At 59.1% G+C, this 12161-nt stretch overlaps 1 protein-coding gene across 1 annotated transcript in view; it reads left to right on the top strand.

Moving 5' to 3' along the window:
- Positions 1–492, top strand: part of LOC103080005 (RIMS-binding protein 3C) — a 23130-nt gene extending 22638 nt beyond the window's left edge. The window contains exon 8 of the mRNA XM_007451048.1: positions 377–492. Within this exon, the coding sequence (XP_007451110.1) occupies positions 377–492 (116 nt within the window). The remainder of the gene's footprint in view (positions 1–376) is intronic.
- The last annotated feature ends 11669 nt before the right edge of the window (positions 493–12161 follow it).

Raw genomic sequence — 12161 nt, 5'->3', positions numbered from 1 at the left:
GGGGGCAGCGAGGGTTCTCAGGTGAATGTGGGGAGGGGCTGCTCCAGTGCCTTGGGCACAGCCCCCCCACATACACACAGGTGGTTGGAGGTGCTGCTCCCTTCCTCACGCTGGGGTCGCAGCCCCTTGGCCTCTTCCTCAACCTGGTTATAGGCCTTTTAAGGGGCAGGACTGTTCCATGGCCTTTGCAGTTCCCTTGCCTGCGCTGCTTTGGAAGCTAATAGTAAGCTCTAGGTGAATTCTTGTTCACAGAGTGAATGAGAAGGGAGAGTAGAGTTGATGGCTGGGAGGGTGGGGCCTGGAGCCTCAGTGTCTGCCCCATGTGGACACAGGGAACTTACCCTGTGATGAGCACGGGCTCCACACTGACCCCCAGTGTGTGTGCTGTTCCCCGTGCTGCCTGGTGGAGGCCTGCCTGATGGTGCCCTGGTTCTTACCTCTGCATATCAGGATCACCTGGAGCTGGTGGAGCCCAGCGCGGCCCACATCTAGGGTGGGCCCAGCCGTCTATGCTTCCTAAGGCTTTTGAAATGAATCCAATGTGCAGCCAACTGCTTTAGCAGGAATAAATCCGTGTTGATAATAGAATTAGGGAGTGGTGAGTCCACAAAGACCAGCAAGGGTGGTCACAGACTGCCCAGTGGGGTTGTGCTTACAGAGCGAGCCAGCGGCTTCTGTTAGGTACCAGGGTCTTGGAGAAGCATCAGGTGCAGAGGGGGCTCACCCTTTTCATGGTCCCTTTTCCTGGGGTGGCAGTGGAAGGGACCTCGGGCTGGTGAGTACTAAGGGGGCGTCTCCTAGGAGGTCCCCCGGGAAACACCTGCTACTCTTGACCCCAGGACTCTTGCTCCTGCTTGACTTTAAGGGACTGCCTGCCCTGGTCTCTTGGTTGCATTCTTGGGGCCTGGTTGGTCTCTGTGCCCAGGCATAGTGACCTTGGAGTTCCTCATGGTTCCCTAACAAGCCCACTGTGGCTGCAGCTGGGGACCCCTGGGACCTGTGTCTTTCCCCTTCTTTTTCTCTTTGACCTCAGGGTACCTGGGAGAGAGAGATGGGTCCCTGAGGTTATTTACGTGGGTAAGGTGTGTGAGGGAGCTACTGACAAGGGGCCAGGAGGTGGGGTGAGGGCTGGGAGGGGCACTGGAGGTGGGGCTTCAGGTAAGGTATGGCCAGCTCAGACCAATCTCCTCTGCTGGGACAGAACAATGGGCTGTCTTGGGGCTTAGTTCACATCTGAGGGCAGCCAGGACACAAGACAGCCCCCGCCTGCTCTGGGCAGCTAACTGCACGAGGGAGGAGAGCAGCAAGGCCCTTGGGCGTGGTGAGGTCTGGAATGGGCCTGGTTGGTGTCCTGGGGGGAGGTGCAGGAAGAGCAGCCTGGCCTGGGGCCAGGCAGGAGTGGGACTGAGTGGTCTGGGCTGGGCAGTTGGGGGAGGGGTGGTCCGGGGCAGTCAGGGTGTCCTCTGTCACTGTTTTTGGCCTGCGCACATCTTGGTAGACGGACCCATGGGTTCTCCCTTGAGAGTGAGTAGTCCTGGGGGTGGATTCCTGTCTCAGGTGTTTGGCCTCTTCACCCCGCCCCTTCCTGGGACCCCTTTGGTAGAAAAGGGCTGATGGTTTCTTTCCAGCAGGTGCTCCGGCAGCTCTGCTTGCAAACTGGGAGGAGGATGGTTCCCACGGAGCCCCTGATGGGATGCTGGGGAGGTAGCACAAGAGGGCTGGGCCTTCCCTCTCAGGATCCTAGCCCGGGCTGGGCCTGGTGGGACACACCTGTGCAGTCCCGATTGCCTTCTCAGTCCCTGCTGTGTGAGTGGCCTGGAGAGGTTACGCACTTGGTCTAGAGTCCTTCTGCTGGGATGTGGTGGAGAAAGTCTAGGAGTAGGGTAACCACGATGCAACACACGCACGAGGGCGCATTGGACACGCATGTGGACTCCTGCCGCTGAGCAGGGCTTGAGCCTGAGGGCAGCCGGGTTTTCATTTGAGTGGGGGGCAGACGGCTGCCTGAGACAGAGCCCGGGGGTCTGGTTCTGGAGCTGAGAGAGGCCCCTTCCCCAAACCTCGGGGGCGGAGAGGACCCCTTACGGTTGTGGCTCTTCCCTTCTGCCCCTGGAGGCCTGGGCCTGTGCTCCCACTTCCAGGAGGGCCTAGGGGCTGGCGGCAGGGCTGGGCAGCCCAGAGCTCAAAACCAGGCTTGGGTCCTCCTTTTGTTGTTCTCTCAGCATAGGGGGCACCAGCTGGGGTCTCCCTCTGGTGTGTGGGGTTGTCTCTTGGCAGAGGGGCCTGGGGGGTCTGGGCAATCCCGGCTGGGCTGCAAGGGGAGGGGCCCTGGGCCACCACCAGCAAGCCACTGCCACGAGGCTGCAGGTGGGGGGGCGGCTGGGCGTGGGCTCGGGTTGCCCTGTGGCTGTGGTAGGTGAACTCGAGCCCCAGAGGGGTGCGGGCAGGGGAGGGGATAGTTTCCAAAGTCCCACATTCCATGCATGTTGACGCTGATAAGGGCAGTGGGGCTGGCCTGGTGCCGTGGGCAGGCGAGCACACCTGCTTCCCGAGACCCCTCCCTGCCTCCACTCTGCCCACCTCTGGGGCTGAGCACCCCGTCTGCAGCCTGCAGGCGCCTACCTGCTCAGGCAGCACTGCCGCCTCCAGTTAGTAGGTCTTGGAGGCCCCACAGTGGTTTCTGCCGGCCCTGCCTCTAAGGGTATTTTTGGAGGCCATTTGAAGTGGCATTTCCTTTCTTTTCTTTGAAATTCCTTACTCAGGTGTGGCCCTTTGCCTGGGATTTCAGCATTTGGTGAACAACTGTGATTTTGGGGGAAGAGGACTCTGATGTCAAGCCTGTTTCCTCCAGGTGCCAGACCAGACCTCTCCGTGCCTCATATTCCTTGCCTGTAAAATGGGTTGGTAGAAATATTTGCGGTAATGGCCATCAGCCGTTCTCAGAGTGGTTTGCAGATCCCTGGGGATTCCCAGGACTCTTCAAAATACTTAGACATTACTGGCCTTTGTCCCCGCACTGACACATCATCGATGTGAAGACGTGGTGGGCAGCCCTGCCCGAGGTGCACACTGCATGCTCCAGCCCTGGGTGCTCGAGCCAGGACCACTGGTCTTCCTCATGCTGTTCCAGGGAGGCCGTGCAGGTGACCCAGTGGTGAGTCTTGACCCTGGAGGACACACATGTTGAACGTGTTCTCTGTGGTGAGCTGGGGAGGACCCGGGGGGTTCTCGTGCCTCAGACCGAAGCAGGACGTCATTCCAGGAACAGCAGTGTCTGCGAGCTGCTTTTTCTCATGGAATGTTAGTTTTACTTGAAGGAAGGGCTGACAGGCAAGGTGGTTGTTCAGACTTGGAGAATTGGTCAGACCTTTTCTCAAATGAGCAAAGTGAGCCTTACCATGGGAAGGAAAACAGATGACAGTGTTCCTTGCCAGCCATAGAGCCAGCAGAGGACAGGGACAGTTTTGGGAACCACTGTCCTTCACTGCGAGCCTGACTTGAGACCTCTTGTGATGGAAGCACTCGGGTTTTGGTGTCGTATAATGAAGTCTGACAACAGTGGGAAGATGTGATTGACTCGGGACCACTGTTTTCCGAATGACTAGCGCTCAGTGTTGCAAAATCCTGGGTGGATGTGAGTGCAGGGTAGGCCACTGGATTTTTCTGTAACCAGATATGAATTAGTCACCGATACAATTTCAGAGTTTACATTGTACCTTTTAAGAACCTACCACTTGTTGAGTTTAAGTGTAATAACAAGGAAGAATAGCCACCATTATCTGAAAAGGGTAAAATACCCCTCCCATCTGTCTGTGTGAGGTTGGATTTCTCCACAGACTTCAGTCAGAACCATGCATCCTCACCGGCTGAACGTAGGGCAGATGTGAGGATCCAGCTACGTCTGTTCAGCCAGGCGTTAAAGACATTTGCAAAAATGTGAAACAGTGCCACCCTTCTCGTTGATTTTCTTTTCTTTTGGGATAGTTTTTTTCCTCCATAAAAACATCATTTATGTTAACATAAAATGGGTTTATTGTTGATAATTTTAAATCAAGTAAATATTTTTTAAGTTACCAGTTTTTCTAACACAGTAAATAGAACAGTAGCATACAAGCCACCAAAGAGTTCTTTGGGGGGTCCTTCCCAGTTTTCAAGAATGTGGACAACAGTTTCTGACCGGTGGGCTAGGGCTGGGGCGGCGGGCGGGTGGCATCCTCCTTTACACCTCCCCTCCCCCCACCGCATCCTGTCCCCTCAGCCCTGCCTCTCCCCTCTGGCATTTGCTCCCCTAGCAAACCTGCATGGGAGCCTGCTGCGTGGCTGGAGCAGCTGTGGCTGTGAGGCTAGTGGGACGCAAGGTCCCTGGCCCCAGGAGCCTATTGGGTGGCAGCTGGGCAGCTAGTGCTGACGTTGAGTGGGGGGAGAAGTGCTGGGTGGCTTCGCTGAGGAGGGGGCACTCGGGCCTGACTGGTGGGGGCCGTGTGGAGGGGTGGCCTGGCCCTCTGGAAGCCCTCCATGGGCCGGCCCAGGTGTGGACTTTATCCAAGCCCTGGGAGTCCACTGAGAGCTGTAAGCAGGAGAGTGACTTGATGGGATTGGTGTTTGAGGAGAGAACTGAGGGTTGACAGCTGGGACTGCGGGGGTGGGGAGCACATGCTGGACTTGTACGGTCCTTCAAAGTAGCTCCCGTCGGGAGGATTACCCCAGGTGCAGGGGCTCTGGCTTCTGCTTTCTCTTGGGACTGAGTGACACTTTCTGGGCATGTCCTGTGGGACTGGCCCCCGAAGCCCTGGTTCACATGGTGCTGCCCTGTTCCTGGCCATGTGGCTGCGTGAGGGGGTCCCCTGGGGTGGGAGGGGGTCCTCAACCCCTCCCTGGATCGGAAAGACCCTAGTCTCTCCGCACCGAGCACGTTGGTTCCTTGTGGACCTGGGCTGTGCTGTGGGTTGTCACAAGTATGAACCACAAGGTGTGAGTTACGTGTGCACACATCTGGCTGTAAAGAGTGGGAGGCGCGCACCCTTCCCTCCACCCCTGTAAGAAATGGCCCCCATGCCCCGGGCTGCTCCCTGGGCTGCTCCGAATGTCACTGCTTTTCCAAATTTGGGGTTAACTGTTGTGAGTGTGTGCCGGTTCCCCGCACTTGTCTGCATTCTTGGACAGCGGGTTTGCTCTCTGTGGACATAGAGCTGGGCTCTCATCGTGCTTTTGAGACTCACCCAAGTGCTGGGCGTCACTGTGGTTCCTGCGCCCCGGCCCCCGCTTGGCGTGTTCCAAGGTGGCACTGACCCCACATGTCATCATGGGGCAATGTCAGGGTTTCTGTTTTTGCTGCTGCCTGAGTAGCCCGGCTTTCACCCTCCTCCCCCAGCTCTGCTTCCTCAGACAGAGAAGAGCCTGTTTATTTTTTCTGTCTCTAAACCGGGTTCCTTAATGCCAAACAGCCCTCACAAGCGCCCCCGGGATGCCGTCTGAGGAAGCTCTGTGAGCACTTTTCTTTGAGTCCTGGGGGCCTGACCCCTCTGTCCGACTCCCTTTCTGAGCTTGGCCTCTCCTCTGTTGGGCCTGTCACATTACCTGCTGGACAGGTGAGACTTCTCTGTAAGTGCCATCCTGCAGGCGTTTCAGGCACAGAGCCACAGGTTGAAATGTTTTCCACAGCAGTTCCCTAGTTTTTTCCTTAAAAATGGCTTTTTTAAAACTGGTAGGTGCCCAAGATGTGTCTACTTGATAAAATATATCACATTTTCGGTTTCAGTTAGCTTTTATTTGCTAGGAAATAAACACTTTCGTTCTTTTTCTTTCCAGTGAAGTAATTTAATCTGTACGTTGTTTTCACAGTGGCATGGCAGAGAGAAATGCTAATTTTGAAGCCCTTCCTGAAGATTGGCGAGCAAGACTGAAGAGAAGAAAAATGGCTCCAAACACATAGTTTTTTAAATTTTTATTACCTTCTTTTTTTTTTTTTTTTTTTTTTTTTTCCATTTTGGACTAAAACAACCTGATCCTTGATCTTTGGTTTAGGTCCTTGAGTCCTTGGTCAGAGGCCCTGGGCTTGGGGGTTGGTCTTTCACTCAGGGCAGGGATCCTTCTGTTTGACTCCCGATCCCTGAGGGCCTTGTCCAGCCTGGAGCTCCTGGGGCCGTTGTTGGTGCCTTGCTGGCTGCACTTGGAATGTCCTCTCCTCTCCTCAGCATGCCTGTCGGGATTTGAAGACCCCTTCCCTCTTCCTTGCACACTAGGATGGTTAAAAATGTTGTTGCTGCCTTCAGATGGCAGGCACAGATCTGCCCCGATAAGAGGTTTTAAGGTGGTGTTTATAGGTGTCCTGTGGTTCCCTGGCTGGACTGTAGGGTTCCCTCCTGTCCTGTTGGTGCTGCGTCTTGTCTGGGGATTGTTGTGATTAGTTGGGGGTTCGGTCAGCTTGCTCATCAGGCCTGGGATGGGCCCTGCTGCCCCTCCTAAAGATTTCTGTGCACCTGTTGAAGCCAAGTACATCATAGTCATACCTAAGAAGTGTGCCCAGTTGTGAGCAACAGTGCCACGGACTCTTGCCAGGTGGACACGCATCCAGCCTCCATCCTGAGAGAAAACACCAGAACAGAAGGCCCTCGTGTGTCCTTCGAGCCCCCTCTACTCCCCAATCCCTCCCCTCACCCACCCCTGCTTTCCACCTTGACCAGAACTGGCTGTGTCGCCCCTTTCGGGTCTGGCTGCTTTGCTCAGCCGCTTGCTGGAGGCTCCCCGTGCAGGCAGCCAGGCCGTGGGATACGGTGACAGTCAGCTCTTCTTGACCCGTGCAAGGCACGAGTGCGGGGCTTGGCCTGAGCCCTGGGGCCTGCCCACTGCTGGAGGGGCTCCGCACCTGCATGGCTTCTGGGACCCAGGGTTTGTGTGTCTTCAGTGTGGGTCTTTTTAAAGTCTGACCGTTCTCTTTTCTGCCTGGGATGACCTCTTTCAGTGTCTGGTCAGCTCGTTGAAGCCCGTCGTTGCCATCTGGCATCCGGTTTGGGTTTTGTTTTTCTGATTCCAGGGCCAGGCCGTCACAGACAGGGCGCAGGGCCTGGGTGCCAGCCACCGGGAGTCTGGGCCGCGTGGGTGGATGGGTCAGCTGCCCTTTCTAGGGGAAGTACTCCTATACCCTGAGGTGGTTCTTCCTGGTTTTCAGTCATGAAGTGTCTTCTGGTACAAAGGGATGATGATAGAAGATGCAGAGTATTTTTATTTTGTTTTTTAAATATTTGAGAGTCCTTAGTGTAAGACATAGTGAGCTTCTAGGATTGGGTTTGAAGTTGTGATGTTGGAGTCTCTGTCCTGGAGGAGTCGTGGGCTGGGCAGCTGCTGCTCTGTGATTCCTGAAAGGTATCCCGGGGTAAGTGGGGGACGGTGACTCCTTTGCAGCAGGTGGCCCAGGCTCCCTGCACTCTGCCTGCCACCCGTGCCCAGAACCCCTTGCCTGCCCGCGGCCACTGTCCTGCCTCTAAGACGCCCGCAGTAACGGAGTGCCACCTTGATCTCTCAAGTTCTGGGGCCGCCTCCTTCCTCTTGACCCCCATCACTGAGCATTTACTACCTGCCGAGCTTCGGGCTTTCTGGGGAGTAGAAAGCTTGTAACCCACAGTCCAGTGTGCGTGCAGGTTCTGGTTCTGAGGTGTGGAGTGAGGCCAGACTGTCTGCGTTTCTCAAAACCCTGGGCAAGGGCCTTCCCTGGTGGTCCAGCGGTTAAGACTCCGTGCTTCCAGTGCAAGGGGCGCAGGTTCGATCCCTGCTTGGGGAACAAAGATCCCACATGCCACATGGCATGGCCAAATAAACAAAGATTTAAAAAAAAAAAAACTAAAGAAACAAAAACCCTGGGCGATGCTGCCACTGGTCCCTGGACCGTGCTGGACACCCAGCAGGACAAGTAGGAAGTGGGGCTGGGGGCGTAGGAGCCAGCTCGTCAGGGCCTGCCTCCCTGCAGCAGGAGCTCCTTGCTCCTTGCCTGATCGGGATGCTCCCTGTTGGCTGTGCCGCCCCGCCAGCTTCCCACAGGCTCCCTGCCTCCAGGCTCTAGTTCTTTTGCTGCAAGGAAGCCTCTTACCTAGAGCTCAGGCCCCTTCAGGTGGGGATGGGGGCCAGTGCAGTGTGGGCATAGCCTGGAAGTTTTCGTAATAGTGACTGTGCTCCGGGCAACTCTCACTTGCCTCTCCCCAGTTTACCCCCTGTCTCACTGGCTCAACACTCTTGGCCAGACTCAGGCAGGCTGGGGGCCTCCCAGTGTGACCCTGCCCCTCACCCTCCCCGGTGCCAGCCAGCTAGCTAACTGTGCCAGTGCCAGCAGGGGAAATCCAGCTGCAGGTACCTGGGTCGTCCTGGGAGTGGGAGTAATGGGCAGGTTGTAGGCCAGGGGTGAGGTGAGTGTACAAGGCTCGCCCTGGAGCCCTGGAGAGTGGGGTTTGTGGTTGTGGCCCTGCCAGGCCTCCCCTCGTGGTGCCATGAGCCTCTTGGGTGGGAATGCACATGTGGGAAGGTGGGGCTGCAGGCATTTGGGGGCGGACTCAGGGAGGTCGTGCTGGGGTGGATGGATGCCACCTCCCGCACTGCTCAGGGACCTGAGGGAGAAGCCCAGCCCCAGGCCCCGATCACCACGTCACCAGCGTGCTGATGGAATTGAGTGTTAATTTCGTAGAAGTCTTGTCCGAAGGAGGGCAGGGCTCTTGGCATTCGTGGAGCCCGCTGCTTTCCAGGAGGATGGTCTGGGAGACGAGCCAGGAGCTGCTGGCCGGCATCCAGGTCTGGGCCGGATTACCCGCTGGGCTCGCCCAGAGCAGTGGGTCCCACCCACCACCAACCCATGTCTGGAGGGGCAGTCCAGAGAGGGCACAGCCTGGGTCCCCAAGAGTAGGCCTGCCCCTGGGTGGTGTAGCCTGGGTGAGGCCTGCTGTGAGGTAGGCTGTGGGAGGGGGAGACAAGGGGGAGCTGCAGGCCAAGGCCCTCCTCCTGTCTCCCCTGCCCTGCCCCTGGGAGAAGGAGGTGCAGGTGTCTGTCCTCAGGGTAGGAAAGTCTGGAGTCAGGCTCTGCCACCTGCTTGCTCCTGTGACCTTGGGCAAGTTGCTTAACCCCCAGAACCTGTCTTATCTGGCACTGGAGGTGGAGAGAACACCTCTGAGGCTTCCCCACAAGCAGGGTGCCCTCCAACTGGTATGGGGTGAGGAGGACCTGGGGCTGGGGGGTGGGTTGGGGGCTGGGCCTTAGGCTCTTCTGGATCCTGGGTGCTGGGACCTTCCAGGCCTTCTCGCTCTGCCCTCCTGCAGCCTGGGAGGGGCCGGGCCTGCAGGGAGGGGCAGTGCGTGCACCTGTCGGGGCCACACCTGGAGCACCAGGTGGCCACAGCAGGGGTCGGCTGGGCCTAGAGTTGCGGGGGCAGTGGATACGAGTGTCTGAGGCCCTCAATGACACAGTCAGATGTGCTTAAGCCCCTGGGGGTATGGCGGTGGCCTGGTGTCCTTGTGACTCCCACCGCCAGTGGAGCCCTCAGTGAGTGCTGGGCAGCCCCCTGCCGCTCTCAGCTGGGAGAGTCCTGTGTTCTTCTGTGACTTCTGGCTGTTGTTCTTTGGCCAGAAGGTGGTTAAGGAGCAAGAACAGTCTCCCATTGGGTGCTTTGGGCTGGGCTGGGAGCGAACTTTTCCGGGGGGGACCCAGCATAGCTCTGGGCTTCCTGCAGAAAGTGTGCTCTGGGGAGGGAGGAGGGGTCAGGGTTCCCGGGGACCTGGGTGATGAGGCCTGCCCAAAGGGGGGTGGGGGGCCCCCTTTTCCTGTCTTCACCCTTCTCTCCGGGATCCTCTATCCTGGCTGGGTATGGGCGGGGCGAGTCGTTTCAGCCAGGTTGCGCGGGGCTTCTTTGGGCGCTCTTTCCTGCCTAGGGAGATAGGGCATTGCAGAGAGGGGCCCACAGTCTCCTGGGAGCATCGCCCAAGGGTGAAACCACACCCTGAGCTTGGGCCCCCCTTGTGGGCTGGAGGTAGGCATGGGATGCCCTCCCCTGTCTCCAGAAGGGAGGGGTGCCCACCGCCAGGCTCCAGGGAGGCAGGGCTGCCTGCCTGTTCCCCAGGGGGTTCCACCTGAAGGATGCAACAGCCTGAGGGCCCAGGCTTCCTGGTGCCCAGGCTCTGGGCTCAGTGGGTGTCCAGGCTAAGTTGGATTGGCTCCTGTTGGAATTGGGGTTGGAGCCGTTTTCCTTGGCTTCCTGCTTAAACAAGGACCACTATCATGTGGAGACCTCCTCTCATGGCCTCCTGCCCTCTGTGGGTTCCAGGAGCGGAGACTTCCCCACGAGCCCTGAGCCCATGTGGACCACCTGACGTGGGTGGGGTCTTGTCTTGCCTGGGGTCCCTGCGCAGCTGTAGGGTCCTGGCCTTGGGCATGTGCTCTGTAGGCCCCGGGCCTGTCCTCAGTGTGTGTGGGGTTAGGGCCCGGGCGGGGGCCAGCCTTCCCTGGCTTTTCTGAGGCCTGAGCCTGGAGGGAAGAAGAGGAAATAAGATCTCAGTCAGGACCTGTCTCGCGTCACCGTGTAGCAGCCCTGTTGGGAAGGTGGGTGCTGGCCGTCCTGTGAACAGAGACCTGGGAAGGTGATCCAGGCCCCTCTGTTCACAAGAGAGCAGAGCTGCCCTCTCCCCCCCCTTCCTTGCCGGGGTCAGGGTCAGCCCATCTGGGGGCAACCACGCACCCATCTGACTGACCTGTCCCACTGCCCAAGATCCTGGGCATTCTGGAGCCAGTGCTCCGGGTGGGCAGTGTGGCTGCGCTGGGTGTGGGATCCTTGGGGCTGATAGGCACGCTGCTGGGCCTGCTGCCAGGTGGCTGCTGGGTGCCAGGAGCTGGGGCCAGGCGGCAGCCTCATTCCAGCCCGTGGTGGGCTCCTGCCAGGGCTGAGCACCAGCCCCGTACCCAGTGGGCATCCCGCTGCCAGCTTGCCTGGCCAGCCCCACAGTGCTGTTTCTAGCCCTCTCTCCCCTGCTGCTGTGGGCTCTCCAGGGTGGGCGCTTGCTGCTCCCACACCCGCCGTTGAGCCGGAGGGCAGAGGCCTCTGGGAGGGAAGGAGCAACACTTTCTAGGGGTCTTGGCCCTCACCTGTGGTGAGGTGTGTCCTCGCTTATGGACACGATGTAGGCCCACTCTCGGCCCAGCCTGGGGTGGCCGGCAGGCAGGGCAGCTTCCTGGTGGACGTGCACTCCCAGCAGGCAGCTCTGTGCGACACCCCCCCACCCCTGCCCGGCGGAGGGCACAGCCTGCTCTGCCCGGTCCTGCTGGGCCTTCCTGTGGGTAGGTCAGGCTTGAGGGCAGTCACTTGGTCAGTCGCTGGGCCTCTTCCAGGATGCAGTGACCAGGCTGGTCAACCTGATCTCCAACAAGGGCGAGGAAGCCCCAGTTGCAGGGTCTGGCCCAGGCTGAGGTGGTGGGCATTGTGCCAGGGTGGGTCTTAGGTTGTCCTCAGGTCTGGTGGGTTTCCTGATACGGCTTCCCATCCTTTCTCCTGGGCCGCTTTCACTGGCGGCGGCATTGCGGTGGTCTCCGCCCCCCTCCCCAGGCAGGGTTTGGCTCCGTCTCTGGTCTCTGGCCTCTCTTGGCCGGGAGCCTGATGAGGGGCCCAGGCTGCCCTCGGGGAAACGTGGACGCTCTCAGGCTGCTGGACCTACAGAGCTGGTTCTCCTGCCCTCTGGGCTGACCGTGCCCCCCTCCCCCCAGCAACCCCTGCAAGAGGGGAGCTGTGCTTGGGGCCGAGAGACAGCTGGCAGGCTGGAGCTGAGGCCTCCCGGCCACCCTGCACCCCGGGTCTGGTCACATTCCTGAGGGACCTGCTGAGCCTCCCTGGCCCTGGGGGCGGGGGAAGGGCAGGCAGGGATGGGCTCTGGGCTGCTGCAGGCCTCCTCCCCCACCCCTGGCTCCATTCCAAGGGCGCCCAGGCCTGCTGGAGTGGGGGACAAGGAGCTGGAGCCTCAGGACCCCCTCCTGCAGGACCCAAAGCTCAGGGGGGGGCAGGTGGAGCCCACCCACATCTGGCAGCAGCTGCCAGTGGCCTTGGCGGGCTGGTATTGAAAGGGCAAGCCTGCAAACGCCATGTGGTCAGGCTGGGCTAGGCAGGAGGGGGCTGGGCGCTCTGGGTGGGGGTGGGGGTGGGT

This window comes from Lipotes vexillifer, unplaced genomic scaffold (genome assembly GCF_000442215.2).
Source record: "Lipotes vexillifer unplaced genomic scaffold, Lipotes_vexillifer_v1.1 scaffold1783, whole genome shotgun sequence".
In the NCBI taxonomy this organism is placed as follows: Eukaryota; Metazoa; Chordata; class Mammalia; order Artiodactyla; family Lipotidae; genus Lipotes; species Lipotes vexillifer.
The sequence above is the reverse complement of the archived record's forward strand: the minus strand, read 5'-3'. Positions and strand labels throughout refer to the sequence as shown.